Source organism: Typopeltis vanoorti, chromosome 15 (genome assembly GCF_054136105.1).
Source record: "Typopeltis vanoorti isolate ZY-2024b chromosome 15, IOZ_Tvanoo_1.0, whole genome shotgun sequence".
Classification (NCBI taxonomy): Eukaryota; Metazoa; Arthropoda; class Arachnida; order Uropygi; family Thelyphonidae; genus Typopeltis; species Typopeltis vanoorti.
Window position 1 is genome coordinate 12,901,767 of NC_143563.1, and position 25,114 is coordinate 12,926,880.

General features: G+C 35.8%; 1 protein-coding gene across 1 annotated transcript in view; it reads left to right on the top strand.

The window, feature by feature from the left end:
• Positions 1-25,114, top strand: part of LOC150098392 (cAMP and cAMP-inhibited cGMP 3',5'-cyclic phosphodiesterase 10A-like) — a 534,534-nt gene that overhangs the window by 364,092 nt on the left and 145,328 nt on the right. The window contains exon 15 of the mRNA XM_090405194.1: positions 8,838-8,894. Coding sequence (XP_090261320.1) covers positions 8,838-8,894 — 57 coding nt within the window. The remainder of the gene's footprint in view (positions 1-8,837; positions 8,895-25,114) is intronic.

The following is a 25,114-nucleotide window of genomic DNA, read 5'->3' on the forward strand; positions in this document are numbered from 1 at the left end:
AATCAATCAATGTTTCCTTCAGAGTTTGCCACTGAATCTCCAAGGTTTGATTCCTGTTCTCAAACTCTTTCATTTTCTTTTCAATAATATTTCTGTATTTTAGTCTACAGTTTACATCTGAGAGCTGCTCAACTTTTATTCGCTTTAAAACTTTCTTACATGTTATTCTTTTCAATATGAAATTCAATTTTATCCTGCTCAAGACTAAATAGTGATCACTTCCAATTTCAAATCCTCTGTACACTCTGGTGTCCTGCACCAGGCAGAAAACATCAAGTGATTTACATTAAATAAGTCAAACAACAAGTGATTTACATTAAATAATAATTGCAAGTTTAGCTTATGTGATGGAAGATCATGTTGGATTCTGAAGCAAATATTAATTACTCAAATCTTTATATATTCAGAATCCAACAGTATGGAGTTAAATGGTTTTAATTTGTTAGTGACTTCTACAGACCAAGATGTGACCTTCTTAAGGAGCCTGTGGAGTTTTCTAATTTGTGAGTTGGTGGGATTTTATTCAGTAGGGAGGTAAGTAGCCCGATCTAATAATAGAGCATTAAGCTTACCTGTGTAATCCTTTGGTTAAGTACTACTGTGGCGTTACCTTTATCCGCTTTGGCAATTACTAATTCTTTGTTTTTCTTCAATTCCTGCACAGAGATTTATATTCCTTATTGGATAGGTTGGTTTTTGGTAGTCTTGCTTTGGTGAGAACACAAGCTACATCCAGTCTAATAATGTTGGTGATATGGTTTGGAAGGTGGCGGATCCCAAGTTCAATTTGGATCATTATATCCTTGGCCGGTAATTTTCTGGGAGCAATGTCGAAGTTGTGGCTACTTGAGAGAGCGTTGAGCGCTTCAGGCTTCAAATTAACTGAAGAAAGGTTGACTACAGTGTCGGTAGAAAGTTTTGGTTCAGAGGTCGAGTTCTTTTTTAAATTCTCAAATTTATTGATATGTCAATCTCTTATTTTTTTAAATTTCTTTATCTGCAGCAGTGCACGAGATGTTGTATAAAATTGACCAAAGCTCATGGTTCAACGTGCTGGAAAGCTCTTCTTCGAGCCCAAATAGCTAAGTTTGGGTCAGCTAGGAGAAAGCGAGTGGCGGCAATTTGTTCTCTTAGCAACGCTTGGCTGGCGCTGTTAAAAATTCGGAGAACCTTTTGTGAAAAGAACCAGTGCTTGAATTTAACACTATTTGGAATTATCTGATTATCCTGGCAGCGTTTTAGGAAGATCAGATGGTTCAGTTGTCTTGATAGCTTTGGCATCATTTTACCGTAATGGCAGGCCTTGCGTGCGATGGAATCTCCGTGGGTGATAGTAATTCTCGTAGAAAGGCTTAGACGTTGGTTAAACATGTTTATTAAATAACTTAAGGAATTTACAACTTACAAAGGATATAAATTAAATTAAACTTTAATCTATATTTCCAATATTTTGGCAACGTCACATTGGCATCTTCACGGGAACTTAAAATAAAGATACGTGCATGCAGGCACTACACACAGTAAATGGGGACGAAGCAGGAAGCTATTGTTTCTCCTAAAAGTCTTGATGGTGCCCTCTAGAGGGCTATATAGGTATTCTTAGCCGTTGGGCTGAAGGTCTTCTGATGTAAGTCTCCCAAATTTGGAGTAGTCTCATGCAACCAAATTTGTTGAGGTTTGGCATATTTCTTAGAGCTGAGGCTGATTCCATGAATTGCCTTTCAAATTTGAATTTACTATGGTGTATTACCGTAGAATTTAAAAAAGAACTACACCTCCGAACCAAAACTTGATTAGCTCACTACTGCTCATACTTCACTTTTGTTACCCTTGCCAACCAAGTCACCCTCCTTGCCTGGTCTTTGTAATCTGACCCTAGGAATACATTTAGACATTGCTTCTACTAGATAGTTTTTGAATATTCCCCAAGCTGCATTGATCTCTTTTCCAGCTAACGCCTCATTCCATGCTACACACCTACAAGCTGTTTCCTGAGGTCTTCACCAGAGGCCCTCACACTGCTGGCAACTACCCAAGTAATCACTTCATTGTCACTCTCACCAAATGGAGAGTGATTTGACATCTCATTTATAATTACATCCTCTGGTGAGATGATCAAATCCAAGACCCTCAATCCTCGTGTGCCCTCTGTTACATGCTTTTTGAGGGTGTTGTCCCTGAAAAACTCAAGAAACTCATTTTCTTTACTTCCAGTTGTTTCTCATCATCCCACTCTATATTGCCATAGTTAAAATCACCCTTTTCTTATTTGCTTGGATAATTTGATTATATATTTCATAGTCACTACCATCCACATTACCAGTTCTATAACAACATCCAACCAAGTATTTCATTCTGTTCACCTCCATCTCATTTCCTCAAAACCACTGGCACTATTTCTCTCATGCATCTCTTCTTTACATGATTTCTTGTTCTACCCATTTTAGCCATGTGCTGAAATATTTAATTTGCAGCAGTCCTATAAAACCATTTAAATAACTTAAATGTTTTTATCGTGTCTCCCCTGTTACACCTAATAACCAACTTTTGCAAACCACAATCCTTCAATCTATCCTCACAGGGTGACCACCCAATATCTTGATCACTCACATCTGGATCCTCTGTACTACTTCCTCATCCTCAAGAAATCCAGATGACTAGACCTGAGCATAACCCAGTTGAAGACATATCAGGACCTCTCTGCTCATGTGTTTTTCATTCTAAGTAATCCTATGAGCTACCTTGACAACCTTAGCAATATGCCCTCTGAACTTCAACTCCTCTATCCACTAATACCCCAAAATTCCTAATGTCATCAGTTTCATACTGAATACAGTTCCCTTGTAATCTGTTTATCTCAAAGCATAACCTCATTATTCCACATTTTACTAATATCATTATCTTTTGCTCATAGTGTCAGTCTATTTAAATCATCCTACAAACTCCTTAACACATGGAGAATTGAGGCAGATGAATTGAGAGGTGTTTACAATATTCTAACCTTGTAACTTTTTCCTTTCATGGCCATGGAGTTAGATGGCATATCTGTCTGTATATTATGAGAATGGGCATAGGAATTGCACCTCCTCTGACCAACCTGTTCAATTTGAGCATCAGTTTTTGGAAAGAGAGCAAAATAGTTCCACTGCATAAAGTAGACTCCAAGATAGAAGTTGCAAATTATAGACTAAACAGTGTCTCGGGAGTTGTGGTTATGGTATTGGAGAAGTTGGTAAAAGACTGAATTCAGGACTGGTTCGACAAGAATGTGATATGTTTTAGGAGCAACATGGTGTTTTGTGAAAGATGTATCTTCCTTTATTAATTTTCTTACTTTTTTTATAATAAAGTTACATTTGAGTTGTATAAAGGAAATGACTATTCTGTGATATGCTGGACTTTGCAGGATTCCACATGGAACTCTGCTGAGTAAATTGGAGCAAATCTGGATGAATATCAAGCTAGTGATTTTGATAAGAGGGTGGCTGATGGACAGATATCAAACAGTGGTGTATGGGGATTTCCTATATCAATCGAGTCATTGATATAGGAAATGATTTAATTTCAAATATTCAGTTGTTTGCTGATGATTCAAAGCTGGTGAGAAGTGAAAACAATATAGAGATCCTGCAGGATGACTGAAATTGACTAACAGCATGTGCAAAGATAAATGTCTGCCATTTGAAGTGGCCAGGTATAAGGCCATGCATTTTGGGAAGTAGAGATTGCAATTACAAGCAGTGTACTATATTGAACTGTAGGAAGTAAACTGCAAGAAATTAATGAGACCAATGATTTTGAGTTTATTTTGAACAAGCTGTTAAGTTTAAAGGACATAGCAAAGTTATTCCCCTTTATGAGACTTTAATTAGACCTTATCTGAACTACTGCATGCAGAACTGGTTGCCTTGATTCCATGGGGATGAAGAAGTGGGATGGAGGATCCATAGGTATGTGACCAAAGATTGAGACAGGTCTCTGGAATATACTCTTTATTAAAATAGATTGAAGGCCTATGAGCTTCAAAAATTAGTTGATAGGCAAATAAGACAGGACTGATAGAAGCATGTCTTCTTCTTCTTCTCAGCCATTTTCTGTCCACTGGTGGACGAAGCCTCATCCAGTTCTTTCCAACTTTCTCTGTTCTTGGCAATGGTTGACCAATTTTTCCCAACATATATAAGAAGCATATGAGTTATTATAAAGGGGTTTTATAGTATTGAAACTGAAGACTTTTTTCAGTATATAGTAGGAAGAGAGACAACAATATGTCGAACCTGGAAATTGTATAAGAGTGCAATTTGGAGTTGTGTTAAGACTAAATTTTTTTGATTGGAAGATAGTGAATGGATGGAATGTGTTGCCAAAAGTGGTTGTGAGATCTTCATCAAAGAATAAGATCAAGAAGAAGTGTAATATCAGAATGAGTATCCCATAATGAGTCTTTGACTCCATGGAGATGCCTAAGAAATAATAATAATAATATCCATTACTCTTGTTCTTCAGATTCTTTCCACCACCTGCTGCTTAAGAGATTTCTCCCTCATGAATGCCAGAAATTCAATTTCCTCTGTGCTGTTTCTACATTTCTGTACTTAAGATCCTCTACAATGATCACTCTTTGTGCACTTGCTAAACCAGTTTGTTTAAAAATTTTCTGCACATCACTCTCCAGTTCTCTTGCTTGTTTCAACATCCTGTTGAATATTTTTGTCCTCCTGTTCCTTCCCCCCCTGCATCACAGTGGGCTCTTTCAAAGCCATTAGTGCAATCCTTTCTATCCTGATAGGACACAATTAGACTGAAAATGGGACTTAAACCAATAATCTTTCATAGACTGAATCTATCAATGTCACATACTCATTGCAACGGGAATATACTATTATATTCTCTGAAGAATATATATACTATACATATACAGTCCAACCACAGACAAGAGAACCCTTAACACTTCTGCGCATGGCAGAAGAAGGCAAAGCCATTCCGATAATAGGGTAATCAATGCATTTCGTCGGTTGAGTATTTATTATTATACATCAGAAAATTAGCTTTTCTTTTATGAACATTCTAGATTTTAAAGTAGTAACTATTTTGCTTGTATAATTTGGAAAATTTTACATATGAAGCACGTGATTTCGCATGTTGGTGAAGAATTCATCCATCACCTTATTCCTTTCTCCCCTTCAACATGAATTGACTCTTCTTGGCACTCTGCCAGCTACAGTTCTCTTACCTGTGAGCAGACTATATATATTCACATGTAGAAGGAATATAAAGAAATAGACAATCAGCATGGCCATAGGTAATACAAAGAAGAGGCAAGAAGGGTGATTAGCAAGGTTAGGAGTAGACAATTTGGAGAGAAATGGCACTTATGGTTTTGAGAATGTCTGATGTGAAGACATGCAGGATAGGATATTTAGTGAATTGTTGCTATAGGCCAGGAAACACACTGCATGATGAGCAGAAGATATTTAGGGAGATAAGTTTGACAAATGCAAAGCAAGTGATCCTTATGAGGGATTTTAATTAGAGCAATTTAAATTTGTTACTAATTGTAACTGAGATAGCATCTATGTCCCTGGTTAGTAAGAGGGGGAGAGAGAGAGAGTGTAGTCTTTACTTGGTGGATGAATAGACATACAAAAGTATCAGGATGAAAGGAATTTATGTTGAATTATAAGATTAGTGACTATAATAATCTTAGAAAACAACTTGGAGCAATTGGAGGAAGAATTAATGGGAGAGATATCTGTAGTGTATGGGAGCTAGTTAAGAAATATTTATCAGCAGTGATGGCAGATTGCATACCCCAAGTGAAAAAGATAAAATTATCTGTTTAGGGTCTGTTTTGTGGCCATCGCTGTTTAATTTGCATGTAAATGATATTTAGAAGGATTTGAATGGGGATATACAGTTGTTCGCAGATGATGCAAAGTTAGGAAGAACTATGAGGAGTAGAATAGATGTTATAGCTTTGCAAGTGGACCTGAATAGACTTTCTGAATTGGCAAATGAATGGGAATCCAGTTCAACATAGCAAAATGTAAGGTGAGTTTTAAAAGGGGTAAACCGTGAGTAGACATATCGGTACACAATAAATAATGGAAAAAAACTCACGTAGAAAGATTATTTATTAGTATAATTTTTGCCTGTGTGTCACAGGCATCCTCAGTACATTAAGCTCAAAATTAAACACTAACTGACAATTCCAAAAAGCGCCACCTAAGTAGCTGGTGTAAGATAACTAAAAAGGTCAATAACTTTCCTAAAAAAAAAAAAAAAAAAAAATTAATATAATAAAAAGTTAGGAAAGATTAACTGATTTGTAAAGTACTATCTCCCATAAAGGGGACAGACGTAAGCCGTCGGATCTGTTTAAGTTAGGAGAATGAAGTAGAGTTTCACATGTTTCTTTATAAAGGCGTTCCATGAGAAACTGACTTTTGAAGAACTCTTGTCTTTCTCCAATGAACTCTGTGTCTAGTGAAGATGGCATGTTCAGAAAGTCCAGACTTTTCAGGTTTAAAGTATTCAATATAAGATTGGTGTTCTTCTAGCCGAATAGAGGCAGATCTTCCCGTTTGTCCGAAATAAGATAATCCACAAGAGCACGGAATCTGGTAGACACCTGGATGATTAAGATGTGGAAGCTTGTCCTTAGGAGAAGTGAGAAAGGTGGAGATTTTTCTAAACGGTCGAAAGGCAACAAAAATATTCAGTGGTTTTAAAACTTTTGCTATACGTTCACTGATGCCTTGTACATAAGGGATAGTAATGCGCGTTATTTCCTCTGTGTTTGAAGAGGAAGACATATTAAAACTATTCAAAGTTCTTTCAATGAAGCAATTCTTATAACCATTAGATAGAAAGGAAGAAGTTATGTATCGTATTTCTTTCTGTAAAAGATCGTCTGTAGAACAAAAGGAGTGGGCCCGATGAACCAGTGTTTTAATAGTTCCTGCCTTTTGACTGGGATGGTGATGAGATTCCGCATGGATATAATGGCCTGTATGAGTCTTCTTTCTATAAACTGAGAAATGTAGGTTACCGTCTGGTTGGCGAAGAATTAGAAGATCTAAAAAGGCTAACTGCTTATTTGATTCTACTTCTAGGGTAAACTTGATCCTAGGATGAAATGCGTTTAACTTAGTGAGAAATTGTTGAAGTTCATCAGAAAAGCCATTCCATACAGCAAAAATGTCATCGAAATGTTATCTTATTTCGGACAAACGGGAAGATCTGCCTCTATTCGGCTAGAAGAACACCAATCTTATATTGAATACTTTAAACCTGAAAAGTCTGGACTTTCTGAACATGCCATCTTCACTAGACACAGAGTTCATTGGAGAAAGACAAGAGTTCTTCACAAAAGTCAGTTTCTCATGGAATGCCTTTATAAAGAAACATGTGAAACTCTACTTCATTCTCCTAACTTAAACAGATCCGACGGCTTACATCTGTCCCCTTTATGGGAGATAGTACTTTACAAATCAGCTAATCTTTCCTAACTTTTTATTATATTAATTTTTTTTTTTTTTTTTTTTTTTTTTAGGAAAGTTATTGACCTTTTTAGTTATCTTACACCAGCTACTTAGGTGGCGCTTTTTGGAATTGTCAGTTAGTGTTTAATTTTGAGCTTAATGTACTGAGGATGCCTGTGACACACAGGCAAAAATTATACTAATAAATAATCTTTCTACGTGAGTTTTTTCCGTTATTTATTGTGTACCAAAATGTAAGGTGGTTTAAAGTTTAGGAAGCACAGAGAAGATGCAGAGTATGAGATTGGTGGAGATATCATAGTGGAGGTTGCGAAGATGAGGGATCTGAGGTGATGGTGGATAGGGATCTGAAATTTCAGGGATATTTTGCTAAACTTCTAAGGGCAATATAGTAGATTATGGCAGTGATATATAGGTTGCTGATGTGTAGATGTGTAGAAGCAAGGATGTTATGCTTCCACTGCATACATATTTAATCAGACGACATATGGATTACTGTGTATAGGGATTTGGTCACCTGGTTTTCAATATGATGAAGAGATGTTGGAAAGGGTTCAGAGACTATTGATTAAGGTAATTTCTTGTCCCTGTAATGTTGATTATGAAGTCAAATAAGGAAATGCAGTTTGCAGTCTGGTGGATAGAAAAAGGAAGTGGAGGGGGGGGGATATGCTTCATATAAGTAGGTAAGTTGTTTTTACCAACTTATATGAACTTCTACATCTATTAATATAGATGCAATTTTTCATAAACTAGTCAGAGACAGGGCAGAACAAGAGGCTATCCTTGGAAGCTGCATGAGAGTGTCAGCAAGTGGAGGAATGAAGAAATATTTTTTTTTTAATATGGAGAGTGGTAGGCATTTGGAATGCATTGCTGAAAGTGTAGTGAGTGTGGAAACAGTCAATGCATTTAAGCAAGAGTATGTGGTGAGCTCTGTGTGACAGAGACCTCCCATGCTGAATCATATGACTGCATGAGAGTCGGATGATAATAATAATAATAATCTTCAAACATTTGCATATCTTCATTTACACCTTATCTGATATCATTAAAATATTAGTTAAGCAATAATTGTCCTACAAACAAATCCTCTACACATAATTCATGATTGTTATCTAATAGTATCCAGAATATTCTAAAAAAATCAGAATTATGAAATTATCATAGATCTGTTGGGAGTCAGGCAGTGGAATTTCTAACAAAAATTAATTCAGAAATTTGATAACTTAGAATGCAAAACTAGACATGTTGTCTATTTGTACTGATATACAGAAGTCCCTTCATAGTACAATAACAAAATACAGGAATATTTGACCTTCTGTTGAACAGTGGTTTCAAATCCTGCAAGGGACACAAGGAAAACATATGAAAACTTTTCAGCTGAAGGTGAGTTATCTTATTTAGATTCATATGAAGGTAGCAGTGATTTTCTTTCTAGAAATTGGTTTTGTCAGGGGAAAAATACACACAGTTAACAGACACAGCCTTGGTTTCCTTGGCATAATATCAGTAAATCTGACTGAGCTGTTAAATGGATCATAAATTTTACCAAGTAATTGTTAGCCATTAAATAATGCAACATATGATCAAAAGTCATGAATTTGCTGTCACTTTCAGAAAAATTACCTACTAAAGAAATTAATTATATTACTTATTATTACTTCATTACTTATATATAAGAGAGGGTCTCAACGTGCTTGGTCATTGGAAAAGAGGGAAAAGATAGCTATTTGCATATAATATTTTTTATTTATGATAGCTTAGATAATGATATAATTGTTTGGCTTTGTGGACATGTTACTGAACTTTTGTTTTTACTGAATTTTTAAATCTTGACTGTAACGATAAAAATGCCGATACGAATGGGATCTACACAGCACGCAGTGTGAAGATCAAATGTTGTTAATGACATAGACTTTTCAAAAATGGGTAGGACAGTGTCGTAAGTGCAACATGTATGCATGGCAAAATGTGTAAGATATGTTTATGAATAGACTTAAGATATGAGAGAAGGTATGGATTTGTGTGATATTTTGAGAAGGAAAGATACGATATTTCGTTAAGGTATCAGAGAGTTGTGTATGGTAAAGCAGTTGCAAGGAGGCAGAGGGTTACAAGTGGGGTCCCACAGGGCTCAGTTCTAGGACCTATATTGTTTAACCTTATATCAATGACATTGCCAGTGGATTGGATTGCAAGGGATTATTCAGTTGTTTGCGGATGATGCGAAGCTGGGAAGGATTATTGGTAATAGTGCAGATGTGGTAGTCCTGCAAGAGGATTTGAATAAGCTAGATAGATGGGCAAATGAATGGGGGTCTCAGTTTAATGCAGCAAAATGTAAGGTCTTGAGGTTTGGGAAACATCGATAGGATGCTGCATACTCTATGGGAGGAGTTATACTGGAGGAAGTAGGGGAGACAAGAGATCTGGGATTGATGATTGATGGAAACCTGAAATTTAGGGGACATATTGCAAAGGTGGTGAAGGTAACACAGAGGATTGCTGCAATTATGAGAAGGACACTGACCTGCAGAGATAAAACAGTTATCATTCCGTTGTATAAGACCCTGATCAGACCACACTTGGACTATCGTTCTCAGATTTGGTCCCCAGGATTTGAAGGGGATTAATTAACTGTGGAAAGGATACAAAGGTTTATAACAGAGATGGTTTCAGGACCTGTATAATGATAGTTATGAGGATCGGCTGAGGGAATGTGGACTGCAGAGTTTGGTGGATAGAAGAAGGAGAGGTGATATGATTGAGACTTTTAAACTGTTGAGAGGTGGTTACAGGGTTAACACTGGGGAGTTCTTTTGCTTGATTGAACAGCGGGAAGGAGTGATGTCAAGTGGCCATCCCTAGAAGTTACGAAAAGAAACTGTGAGCAAGAGGGTGAGAAGTGGTTTCTTTGCATGGAGGGTGGTTGAACCGTGGAATGCATTGCCTGATGGAGTGGTGAAAGCAAGAACGAACAATGAGTTTAAGGAATGGTATGATAGACTTTGTGTTTCTTAGGGGGGGGACCCCCCCTCGATGAGTCTTGACAGACTTTATGTTCTTAGGAAGGACCTTCCACATGAGTCTTTTGACTCCATGGAGGCCTGAATAATAATAATAATAATAACTTATCAGCGAATGCAACACATACTGAAGGAATGAAAGTTAGCAAAAATTCAGTTGCAAAAGATAGTCTGAATAGCAGAACAACAGGTAGTAAGTCTGATGGAGTGATGTTGTTGTTGTTGTCTTGTCCTTTGAAGAGTCTTAGATGTTTCCGTGCGCTCCTCGTACTGCTTTGGCTATGTCTGTGATTTTGTTTGTATAGAGCTGTTGTTCAGGATTAGGATCTATTTCTTGCAAGGCTGCTGTAATTGCTGGACAGGTAAAGATGTGAGTGGGTGTCAGTTCCGTATTGGGGCAGTTGTTGCAGTTTCTATATGTTCTCGTATCATCTGTATTGATCTTCATTCCTCTATAATGTCCTGTTCGTAGTCTTGCTATCGTAGTGGAGGTCCTTCTGTCAGCATTGATCTCGGGAATTTGATGTTGTATCACTGATTTCAATGGAATTAGTTTAGCTTTTGCTAGTGCATTGGCATCAGCAAGAGTTATCATATGAGATGGAGTGATAAAATATATGAATGAAGAAATACAGGTAAGTGGCATGGAAACAGAAGGAAGTTGGAATGAGGAAACAGAAGAAAAGGTACAGTAGAAGAAGAAGGAATGAGATGATGGAAGCAACAGAGAGTAAAATTGTCAGATTGCAAGATTTGAAGAAAGAATTGTTCAAAATGAGAAATTAAATGAGGAATTTGCAAAGTAATGTTAGACCTTTAGTGGAAACAAATGAATGAGTGCAAAAGGATAGAATGAAAGAAAAAGAGGTGATGAATAAATCCAGAATAGCAATGTATGAAGATTTCATTATGTATGGATTTGCCTAATGAGAGAGAGTCTATAAGTCTGCTTTCCAGGAGGAAGAATGGACAAGATAATTCATGCTTTTGATATGAGAAGGAAATGAGCTAGAGAGTTGGTGGTGGTTGTGGAAATCAATGATTTATTTAGAAATAAGGAGAACGTAAGGATGGATATTAGGAGGTTATTGAGGAGAGTGAAAGATAACAGTATAGCAAAAAAGGTTGTCAGTGTGTTGCCAAGGTATGACAAGATGATTTGAAATGGCTTTGGATTGGGTGAACTGGAGAAACTGTTGCTAAAAGGAAGTGCAGTGTGTGATGCAAGCAAGAGATCAAAAGAAATTAGAGGTGAAAAATAAGATCAGAAGAGCAGAATGGAAGAGACTAATACCAAATTTTTGCGGAGGGTAGCGATGGGACGAAGCATGAAGGTAGCTGTCTGTGTGCGTGTGGGTTTTCTAAAAATGGAAATTTTTAAAAATGGACATAAAACTTACGCATTTCATAAATTTTACGTCCAGAAAGGGGAGACAGTCTTGGATTCCAGTTCATAGGTAAAATTGATTTTCTCATGAAACTTGTTGAGGTAGTCTAGAAAAAAATTGAGGTTGTTGACACCGTGTTCCCAGATGAGGAATACATCATCTATATAACGATACCATATTTTGGGTTTAAAAGCCGAGGAATTAATTGCTTTTTCTTCAAAATCCTTAAGAAATGTGTCAGCAAGAATCAGAAGGAGCAGACTGCCCATAGCCAAACCTGAGTTCTGTACAAACAGATACCTTCATGCTTCTTCCCATCACTACCCTCTGCAAAAATTTGGTATTATTTCAACCCTGGCACATCAAGCCAGATCTTTACTAACAGATGAAACAAAAATTGAAAATGAACTCAATTTACTAAAAAGGAATTTCGTCAACAATGGTTTCTCTCTTAAAAAGATTGATACCAGGGCCAGTGCTCTCTCTAGCCATGTTCTCTTCTCTGTCAACTCGAATGAAGGCCGCCAACACCTCATAGATTGACTGCAAATTTCTAATATCCATGTGGGTTTATGAGGAACTCGAAAGAAAGATTATCGAATCTAGAGAAGTATTGCTCGATTCATCCCTTATTAACAGCAGCCTTAGCTACAATCTTTCTGATGCACACATTGCCACTGTCCAGTATTGGCGCACTCGTGACAGCTCATGCACATAGTCAACTTCAATCGGAACTCCACCATGCACACATTCCTGTTTTAAAATGTACTATTGTGTTTTATACTAGACCTGTGGATGTAATTTTATTATGTCTCTTTTATTTTATATAATTCTTTGCCTGTGATTCTTGAAGAAGTTGATTTATTCAATGAAACTAATAGTATCTTAATATTAAATCTTTTCTTTTTCTTTCTCGGTATATAGTCATTCAAACTAATTTTTTATAACATTATCTACCGAGTAAATATGAACGATAATATATATATATATATAAAATTGTTGGAAAGGGTCCAAAGGCGACTGACTAAGGTAGTTTCTGACCACTGAAATGTCAAGTATGAGGAAAGATTGAGAAGATGTAATTTGCAGAGTCTGGTTGACAGGAGGAAGAGGGGAGATATGATAGAGACCTACAAGTTGGTAAGGGGTTGTTATAGGATCAATGCTGGAGAAGTTCTACAGAAAATAGTGGAAGATCAGAGAGAGAACCAGAGGTTATCCCTGGAAATTGTATAAAGTGGGTGTGAGTAGGGGAGTGAGAGGCAGGTTTTTTTCGTGCAGAGTTGTAAATGATTGGAATGCCTTGCCTGAGAGTATGGTGTCTGCAAGGAGTTTGAGTGTGTTTAAGACATGGTATGATGAGCTGTGTGTGTGTGTGTGTGTGTGCGTGTGTGATAAAAGAAATTAAAACCTCCCACATGAGTCTTTGACTCCATGAGGTCTTGTTTAATAATAATAATAATAAGTACAGAATGGATTTAGAAAAGGACGATCATGTATAGACCTGGCCTTTTGCCTAAAATTAATAATAGAGAAAAGAAGAGAATATAATTTAGAAACACATATTGCATTTATTGACTTTGAAAAAGCATTTGACAGAGTTAAAAGAAACATATTATTTAACATATTAAAAGAAAGATAAATACCAAATAATATCCTAAAAGCTATCACAAGTATATATGAAAATAATCAAATACAAATAAGATTAAATCACGATCTATCATATACAAGAGAGATAAACCAAGGAGTCCGACAGGGATGTCCCCTCTCAGCAACTCTTTTTAATATCTACTTAAATGAAATAATAATAAAATGGAATAAAAATTTACATCAAGGAATTAAACTTTCTCCTACAGTTAACTTAAACACTTTCCTCTTTGCCAACAACCAAATAATAATTACAAATTCAAGATAACTTACAGAAAGCAATTTTAGATCTAAATGAGATATCCAAAGATTATGGTATGATAATATCAATGGAAAAATCAAAAACTATGGCCTTTAAAGGACAAGATCCAGCAAGAACTAAAATAGTCATAGATAACAAGATCTTAGAACAGGTGAATTCATTTAACTACCTAGGATATATGATCACATATGAAAATGAAAAAGATATAAACATAAAAATTGCAAAATATTTAAAAATAACAGGTGTAATTAACTCTATATTTAAACCAAATCTAGTTCAAAAACAAACCAGGCTAAAAGTATACAATGCATTAGCCCTACCAGTCTTAATGTATGGAAGAGAAATCTGGACAATAAAACAAAAAGACAAACAAAGATTAACAACAGCAGAAATGAAGTTTATGAGAAAAACTGCAAAGTATAGCCTATTTGATCACAAAAGAAACGAAGATATTATGAAAGAATTAAACCAAGAACCAGTAATAGAAAAAATTAAAAAATATAAACATAAATGGATGGAACACGTTCAAATAATGAAAACAGAAAGATTACCAAAACAGGCCTTAAAGTACAAGCCATTAGGGAAAAGAAAACCAGGACGTCCTCTTAAACGATTCAACGATGACTTCTAAGGCCAGAACAGGCCATGCTAGGCCTAAATCCTTGATACGCATGATGATAATGATGATGACAATAATAACAATGGTGATTAAGTGAATATAAATGATCCAGGTTTGTGGCCAAATATTATAACTGATAAATTTAGATTATTTTGTGTTAAAACTGGACCTAAAGACATCATCAAGACGCATTCGTTAAGAATGTTGAAGGTAGATCATTTTTTCTACATCGTACTGTTTAAAAAAAAATGCCAAATGGTTTAACTCAGCTTCGCAGCTGGTTAGTTTACTGAAAAGCTCAAGACTCAGTATTTTGCTTTTGTTGTGTATTATTTTCCAAAAGAAGAGGAAAAGATCAATCAACACGATTTATATATGGTTTTAATAAATGGAGAAAACTGTCATCTGTAATTCGAGATCATAAGCTTTCTGTTGGTCAATTTAATTCTTTTATTGCTTGGCAAGAATTATGAAAAAGGCTTAATTTATGTTCGACTGTTGACAGAACAAATCAAATTAATATCAATAAAGAAACGGAACGTCTAAAATTACTATTCCAAAGAATTGCAGATGTAATTCTATTTTTAGCAAGTAATAATCTTGTCATTTCGAGGATCCCATGAAACAATAGGAATGCCGAATAATGGAAATTGTTTAAGTTTAATAGAATTATTAAGGACATGTGATCCTGTGCTAATGGATCATGTAAAAACAGAATTAAAAATACGAAAAAAAGAATTGTGCTTCATTTGGCACATAGATTTCAAGAGGAAATTATTGCTGCATTAGGTAATGAAGTCCTTAATAAAATTAAAGATGATATAAAAGCAGCCATTTATTACAGTATTCAAATGGATTATACTCCTGATAATTCTCACAAAGAACAAACTTCAGTAATTATTAGATATGTAAATTTTGTAGAGAAAAAATTAATTATAAATGAGTCATTAATAGGATTTATTGAAGTAACTGATGTGACTAGTGAAGGACTAGCAAATTCGCTTTTAAAAAGAATAGGTGAGCTTGATTTAGATATTATGAATTGTAATAAAGGGGAAAGCGTGGTGGTGGGGTACTGCTTATGATAAGTGATGACATATGTCCTCTAAAAGTGGAGAATTTGGAAGGAAGTGAGACAAATGATTTTGAGAGCGTATGGTGTGAGGTAGAGGTAGGCAAGACAGGAGATTTAGTGGGGTGTTGCTACAGGAGATGTTTAGATAGCTAAGTTTGGCAAGTGCAAGAAGAATGATTGTTATGGGAGATTTTAACTTCAGTAGTATAAATTGGAGAGAGGAAGATGCATGTAGCAATAGGGGAATGGAATTTCTAGAATTCTTGAGGGACAAATGTCTTACGCAACATGTAACAGAGGGAACAAGCGGTTCAAAAGTTTTGGATTTGGTTATAGCACCAGAAGAGTTGATAATAACTGAGTTGACGTCTCTCCCACCAGTTGGAGAGAGTGACCATATGGTGTTGACTTGGAAAATGAATAGACATGCAGGAGTATCAAAGAGACGGGAACTTATGTGGAATTATAAGGCAGGTGATTATAATAGTCTTAGACATCAACTTCGGGAAGTCTCATGGAGGGAGGAATTGGAAGGCAGGGATATCACTAGTGCGTGGGAAATTGTGAAAGAATATTTTTATCAGCAATGGTAAGTTGTGTTCCACGAGTGAAGAAGAGGGCGCAATTTGGAGTAAAGTGGATGACAAACAATATTAAACAGGAATTGCATGCGAAAAAGAGGCTATGGAAGAGATATAAGGAGACAGGTGAAGAGAAGATGCATGAGGAATATAAGACACAGGCCAGAAGAGTGACTAGTGTGGTAAGGAAAGTGAAACTGGAATATGAGAGGAGATTGGCCCTAAGATCCAAAGAAAATCCTGGGGAATTTTTTAGCTATGTGGCCAGTAGGAGGAGAAATGACTGTGGAAGAATGATATTGTGCGATAAAAATGGGAATAGAGTGACTGATGCAGAGGACATAGTGGAATTGTTCAATGAACACTTTATTGGAGTATTTCATCCTAGAGGAGTCAGTTTTAATGCTAGAGGGATAGGACTGGTTCGAGGTCTGGAGGTACAGGAGGAGAGTGTGTTTCAGATACTGAGTACTCTGGATGTCAGTAAAGCTGTGGGACTGGATGGTATTTCACCACGAGTTTTGAGAGAATGTGCTAGGGAATTGACAGTGCCTTTAACGTGGGTTTTCAATGAAAGTCTGGCTTTGGCAAAGGTGCCCAGGGAATGGAAGGAAGGTAAGATAGTGCCATTGCATAAGGGTGGTAACAGACTGGAAGTGTCTAATTATAGGCCAGTCTGTGTGTCATCAGTAGTTGTTAAGATCTTGGAGAAAGTAGTGAGGGACCGTATACAGCATTGGGCAGATGAGGGTAATGTTATCTGTGAGAATCAACATGGATTTGTGAAAGGATGCTCTTGTTTTAGCAATATGCTAGCCTTTTTTGATAAAGTTACAAGAACATTAGATGAGGGAAAGGCATATACTGCAATTTTCTTAGACTTGGCGAAGGCATTTGACAGGGTGCCACATGATAAGCTGATAGTTAAGTTGCAGCACATGGGTCTGGATGTCAGATTGGTCAACTGGATTCAGGATTGGCTGTCTGATAGGTATCAGAGAGTTGTGTATGATGGAGCAGTTTCCAGGAGGCGGAGGGTTACAAGTGGGGTCCCACAGGGCTCAGTACTAGGACCTATATTGTTTAACCTTTATATCAATGACATAGCCAGTGGATTGAGATTGCAGGGGGATATTCAGTTGTTTGCGGATGATGCGAAGCTGGGAAGGATTATTAGTAATAGTGCAGATGTGGTAGCCCTGCAAGATTATTTAAATAAGCTAGATAGATGGGCAAATGAATGGGGGTCTCAGTTCAATGCAGCAAAATGTAAGGTCTTGAGGTTTGGGAAACATCAATGGGATGCTGCATACTCTATGGGAAGAGTTATACTGGAGGAAGTAAGGGAAACAAGAGATCTGGGATTGATGATTGATGGAAACCTGAAGTTTAGGGGACATATTGCAAAGGTGGTGAAGGTAACACAGAGGATTGCTGCTATTATGAGAAGGACACTGACCTGCAGAGATAAGAGGGTTATCATTCCGTTGTATAAGTCTCTGATCAGACCACACTTGGACTATTGTTCTCAGATTTGGTCCCCAGTATTTGAAGGGGATAAATTGCCTGTGGAAAGGATACAAAGACGGATGACAAAGATGGTTTCAGGACTGTACAAGGATAGTTATGAGGATCGGCTGAGAGAATGTGGACTGCAGAGTTTGGTGGATAGAAGAAGGAGAGGTGATATGATTGAGACTTTTAAACTGTTGAGAGGTGGTTACAGGGTTGACACTGGGGAGTTCTTTCGCTTGGTTGAATAGTGGGAAGGAGTGATGACAAGAGGCCATCCCTGGAAGTTACGAAAGGAATCTGTGAGCAAGAGGGTAAGGAGTGGTTTCTTTGTGTGGAGGGTGGTTGAGCTGTGGAATGCATTGCCTCATGGAGTGGTGGGAGTGAGAACGGTCAGTGAGTTTAAAGAGTGGTATGATAGACTGTGTTTCTCAGGGGGGGGACCTCCCCTCGATGAGTCTTGACAGACTTTATGTCTTAGGAAGGACCTCCCTCGATGAGTCTTTTGACTCCTTGGAGGCCTGAATAATAATAATAATAATAAAAATAACAATAATATGATAACAGTAGCAATATGAAGGGAACATATAAAGGTGTACAATCTAGAATAATTAGTTTAACTCCTCATGCAATTTATTTACCTTGTTTATCACATTCTTTTAATTTGATAATTTGTGATGCTGCTTCCAGTAGTATATATTGTAAAAAAATTTTCGGAATTTTGCAATGTTTATACTGAGTATTTTCTGCATCTACAAAAAAGTCGGGAAATTATACAAAAGCATTTAAATATTACACTTAAACCATTATGTGATACTCGATGGGAAGCCAAAATGGACGCAGTCAAAGCAGTGTGTATACACAGTTTGAACAAACTTATAATGCCTAAGAATTTATTGGTGCAATTAATGATAACACTGCAGTATCCAAAGCTAAAATTCTACTAGATTCATTACGAGAAATGTCATTTATTTTAAGCTTATCGGTGTGGTTTACAATATTGTCAAAAATTAATAGTATCAACAAACTATTTCAAGCAAAAACAATTGTTCCTGAATCTGCTTTTAATTTAGTGAATAAAATTAAAAATGAAATCCAAAATTTAAAATCAAAATTTAACACATTTTTAGACGACGCAAAAATTATAGCATGAAACTTGAATATTTCCGAAGACTTCCCTCAAAAAAGAATTTGATAAAGAAAAAGATTATTTTCTGAACTAGCAGAAGATGAAGTTTTACTAAAGGTAAAACTTCATCTTCTGCTAATAAGAGGTAGAGGAATTTAAATGTCAGTTTTTCAACGTTGTGATTGATACTGTTATTGTACAAATAGATGAGAGATTTAAAAATATACCCAGTGCTATTTCTTATTTTAAATTAATTACTGATGTAAAAACATTAGAAAAAAATGAACTAGAAAACCGCTCAAGGAATTTTGTAAAATATTATAGTAAAGATTAAATGAAGACTTAATCCAGGAAATTGATTTGTTACGAGAATTGATCTTGGACCAAAAAAATGTAAATAACACACAAGACATATTGCAATATATATTAATCTTAAAATCTTATATTAATCTTAAAATCTTAAGATTAATAAGATTAATATTAATCTTATTAATCTTAAGATCTGACTTCATTTGAGTGATTTTTCTACGAATATTTTTTTATCAATTTTTATATTTTTTTGTTTTTTTATTTGAGGCCCCAGCAGATTGCGAGGCCCTAAGCTGTAGCTTTTTTTAGCTTATACATAAATCCGGCACTGTGAAACCCCCAAATACCTTGGAGTTACTCTGGATCCATCAATAAGCTTCAATAAACATATCAACAATGTTGCAGTCATAGCAAAAAGAAGACTAAATATCATGAAAAGTATCTCAGGTAAAGAGTGGAGAGCTGATGCTAAAACTTTAAAAGTCACATACACCTCTATTATCCAAACCATAATGGAATATGCTTCGCCTATCTGGATGCAAATATCACAAACCAGTTTAGACAAGCTTATAAAAATGCAGCTAGAATCATATGTGGACCAAGGAATACAACTCCTGGAAAAATAGCAGAATTTGAATCCAACCTTGTTCCTTTAAAAATTAGGTGGCAAGAAAATCTTACTAAATTTGTAGAAAAAAGTGCTAACCTTGCACATCATAGAACAAGTGAACTTTTTAAAAATTGGCAACCAACAAACAGAATAAAGAAAAAATCAACAATGCATGAAATCATGGAAAATAAAATTCCCTTGGATTGTCCAAACAAAATAGCCAACTACCCAGTATTTCCTCCAAATCAAGACAGGAAAAATGTAGTTATCAATTTAGAAATAGGGAAACATGAGAAAAAAAGCCTAGAAAACCCTGAAATCTTGAGATCATTAGCTCTTTCAAAAATAATGGAATATGGACCTGACCCAATAAAGATCTACACAGATGGCTCCAAAAATCCAAATGGCAATTCTGGGAGCGGAGTACTCATCTATGGCTCTCAAAATATAGAACTAAAAACAACTAACAGTATTGGATGCAACTCATACCATGCAGAATTAATAGCCATTAACACAGCACTGCAACATTTGGATAAACAAAACCCCAAAGGAATTTATATTTTTTTTCACAGATTCCTTAGCAGCCCTTCAAGCTATTAAGAACTGCTACACTAGCCATCAAGAAATACCTAGAGACATGGCAAAAAACATGAACAAACTACATAACGATTCTGAAATAATTTTCCAATGGATTCCATCCCATGAGGGATTAAAGCGAAATGAAACTGCAGATGAAGTAGCAAAAATGGTTGCAACATTAAGTGATACCACAGATTTCAATCTTTTTAAAACCACTCAAAAAGAAAACATGAAAAGAACTATTCTCCAGGACATGACTCACCACTGGTATTCAGCAGAAAAACCTCGAGCTACCATCAACTCCAAGTTTAATCGCTGTGCTTACCATGATCTCTCACCTCAAGACTGGCTACACAATATAACTCAGAAAGAATAATGCAAGAATTGATTGATATTTTAGCATAAGAAATTAGTTTCTGATGCTAAAATATCAATCAATTCTTGCATTATTCTTTCTGAGATATAATGTGCATTTTTACCAACATTAAGATGTTCTAAGTAGGAACAGTCCATACAATGCTCAAGCAATTTTTCAAATAATGTAGTGTGTGATAACTCATTTTTCGCTAACCAATACATAGATTTTAAAGCCCCCAGAAAAGGATCTCTCTGCAAGTTATTCAAAATTGAAATTGATTTTTCAATTTGCCCTATTCCAGTTTCTTCTAGTATACGTTTTTCAATTATATCTGAACAAGAATCAATGTGTATCTTGCTTTGTTCATGGTCAACCAAGCTTTCTTTTCAAAGTCTTGTGCATGGCATAGTTACCCAAGTCACTTCCTTGTTTGTGGGTCGTCTCTTTCAGTATTTCATACATGTGGAACACATCATTCCATTATGGAATGATGTCTTCCACATTTCTAAATCTTCCACAGATCTAAATCTGAAATACTGAAAAATATACATTATGCAGATTATTTCATTGTTTTATGTGATGAAACTACAGACATCTCAGTTTTAAAACAGCTGATTGTGTACATTAAATATGTTTGTCAACTTAGAAAAGAGGTCAGGGTTAGTTTTGTATTAACTTGCAATATCATTGATGGCAAAGCTGAGACTATAACTAACAAAGTAATTGACACCCTTGACAGTCTAGGCTTAAAAACTTGTAATCTGGTTGACCTAGGATCTGATGGAGCAGCTGTCATGATTGGAAAGCAAAAGGGAGTTGCAAAACTGCTCAAAGATAAAAACAGATGGACTCATGTCAGCTGTCATTGTTTAAACCACCGACTGGCTCTTGCTAGCACCCAAGCAGCTGCTGAAGTGCCTTATTTAGTCATGTTTAATGATATCTAAAGGCAATTGTTTTTCTTCTTCCAAAATTTAAATTCCTCAGTCAGGATAGCTGGTTTAACCCAAATCCAAAATATACTGAACAGTCCTCAGATTAAACTTAAAATGGCTAGTGACACTAGATAGCTGTCTCATGATTCTGCAATACAGTCTCTAAGAGAATGCATGGTGAGTGTTATAGCTGCATTGGAAAGAGAGGCCACTGAATGAAATGATATCACAGCTGAAGGTTTAAGTAAATATATAACATACAATTTCATAGCTTCACTAATGATGCTTTCAGATGTGTTACAGCATTTATCTAACATCTCTAGATCATGGCAAAGGCAAGATGTTGACTTAACTGAAATAGAGCCAGTCTTAGAATCCAGAAAACTATCCATCATGGAATTGAAAGACACTCCTGGCAGTCATTTTCAAAATCTTCATCAGCATCTTGCAGGTGAATGGTCAGCTCTTCACATTGATTATTCAGATTCTAATGTTATTACATTTAAGACTACAATATATGATAAATACATAGGCACAGTTATTAAGCACCTAGAAGCAAGATTTCCAGATATGCCAATCATTTCCTGCTTTTCAATGCAGAAAGTTATAATCAACGTGAGGCTTCTGAGATTCTTTTTGATTATTATTCTAGAAATGGAAGTCCTGCAGTCCAAATTTAGCAAAACTAGCTGCTGTTGGGCTGGCCATACCTGTGAGCATGGCTGAATGTGAAAGGGATTTCTCTGCATTAAAAAGGTTAAAAACCTCTATGAAGAATCGCATCAGTCAGAACACTCTAAATAATCAGATACTGATTTCACTGGAAGGACCAGATCCAACAGATTTTAATTACGAAAAAGCTGCTGACAACTGGACTTCTAAGAAAAAGAGAAGAATTAATGTATAGAATTTTAAGCTGTAAGCATTAAAGGTTTTTCATTACTTAATGAGAAAATAAGAAAAATCCTAGTCTTGTTTGTTATAATTACTATATAAAATATTATCCTTGTTTGAAGTAATTTCTAATAAAATTACTATTTTAATTTGTTATTAAAAAGGGGTCTTTCTTAACTCATTCAAAATTTTTGTACTCCTGGCTGGTAAAAATTTCTGGAGAGAACACTGGGTATGGTATTAATAATAATAATAATACATTTCATATTTAATATTGGAAGAAGCTTATGGAAATTATCTTCAAATAATGTATATACATTGCTTTTTTAAAACTCCTTAAGTTTATACACAGCCAGACCATGTGTTCTGATATCCTAGTCTCATAATTAATATTAGGGGTGTGAAGGGGTGGTGAAGCATAATATACAGCCTCTCCCACTCAAATGCCAACCTCACCTTCTCATGATCCACCCTGTTCTAAAAGTATAAATGAGGCACTGGTAACTAGGTATGGACAGTATAACCCAAATAGAGCAAACTGTTAGAACCGCCTGGCCAGAGACATAGTTAGCAACCACAGGACCTATCCAACAAAGGGCTAGTAACCTGTCCTGGGGAAATTATTATTATTATTATTATTATTAAGAGAGACTTCCAGGGAGTCAGGGACTCATTGAGGTAGGGCATTTCTTGCACACACACCATCCAATGGCAGTCCATTCCAATCATGCACTACTCTATGAGAGAAAAAATTCTTAGTGGCATTGATTCTCTGCTCCCATTCATCACCCTCCATAAAATAAAAAATTCCATCAACTGAAATCCTGTACAACCCTTTCAGAAGTTTGTAAGTCTCAATCATATCACCCCCTCTTTCTCCTGTTTGCTAGTGTTTGCAGTCTACAAATTCTCAATCGGTTTTCATAATCAGTATTCCACAATCATGATACCATCATTTTTAACACTCTCCTTTGCAACCTCTCCACCATATCAGAATCACAAAGGAAACCAGGAGACCAGACCTGCACACAATAGTCCAAGTGAGGTCTTATTAAGGCCTTGTAAAGAGACAAAATGACATCCTTATCGCTACATGTGAAAGTTTGTTTCAGCATTGCAATTATCTTTGCAATGCTGAAAATCCTGATCAGTTTCTTCTAGCATAATCCCACAAATATATTATTACATGGAATATATAATCACACCAAAGTGAATGACTTTACATTTATCTGCATTGAACTGACATCAATTTCCCCATGACCACAAATTCAGCCTATTTCTGCAAGTACTGCATATCAGCAGCATTCCTGATTACCCTACCTGTATTTGCATTATCAACAAATAGCTGTTAATTGCTAAATGTGTTAATTGCTAAATCCTTCCCAATATTATTAATGTACAGAATGAATGACAGTGGACCAAGGACTGATCCTTGTGGTATACTGGTTATTATTATTATTATTATTATTATTTTATTAATCTTTGTACTGCCCATAACCAGTACATCACGTCCAGACATCTCATTCAGACTTGATATAGGCCTAAGCTTTTACGAGTGTTTTACCCTATGCCTGTTCTAGTTAAACTAGCAAGCAGGATTTAGGAAGGATAGAACTACAATTCAACAGATTTCGACAGTGAGGTTAATAACAGAGAAAGCTATTAATCTCATTAAGCTATTAGGATAAAAAACAAAAACATATATACTTGCATTGTTGATTTTCAGAAAGCATTTGAGTATTGACCAGAAAGTGACATTAGCAGTTCTGGAATCCTATAGAATTGATAAAAAACTAATAGCTATATTAAAAGATGTTTATCAGAATGCATTTGCAGCAGTTAGAATAGGTGATGATTTGGGGAAATGGTTTAGAACAAGCAGAGGTACTAGACAGGGGGACCCAATATCACCAAGCATTTTCATCGCACATTTAGAAAGAGCAATGGACAAACTGAAGGAAGATGCAAAAGGAATATCTGTACATGGAATGAGAATTAACAATCTGAGATTTGCAGATGACATTGTTATTATTGAAGAAGATGAAAGAGAACTACAAAAAACACTGAAACTTTTAAGTGAGGAAGGGAAGAGATTTGGATTTCTTATGAACTTGGAAAAAATAAAGACAGTGGTATTTTGTGAGAAGAGCATGAAACAAAAGATACAAGTGGATGGAATTGATATAGAAAATGTAGAACAATTCACATATTTGGGAAGTAAAATGATGTATGATTTGTAAAAAAGAAATAAAGATCAGGATTGCAAAGGAAAGAACAAATCTGAAAGCCATGGATAACATCTGGAAAAGTAAAGTGATCAGCCTGCAAACAAAACTAAAACAACTGGAAACTGGCATCTTTAGCAATGTACTATATGGATCTGAAACATGGGTAATAAATAAGAAATCAAGAAAAGAATTTTGGCATTTGAAAGAACTTGTTACAGGAAGAGTCTAAGAATAAGATGGGTAGTACAGAAAATCACAAACGAAGAGCTCTATCGGAAGTTACAACCAAAAGAGAATCAAATGCAGAAGATTATAAAATGGAAGCTGCAATTATTTGGACACATCTGTAGAATGAGTGAGAGTCGGAAGATAAAGACATTAATGTTTGGTATTTTGGATGGTTTAAACAAGAGGTAGACCATACAGAGAATGGATAGATGATATAAAGAACTGG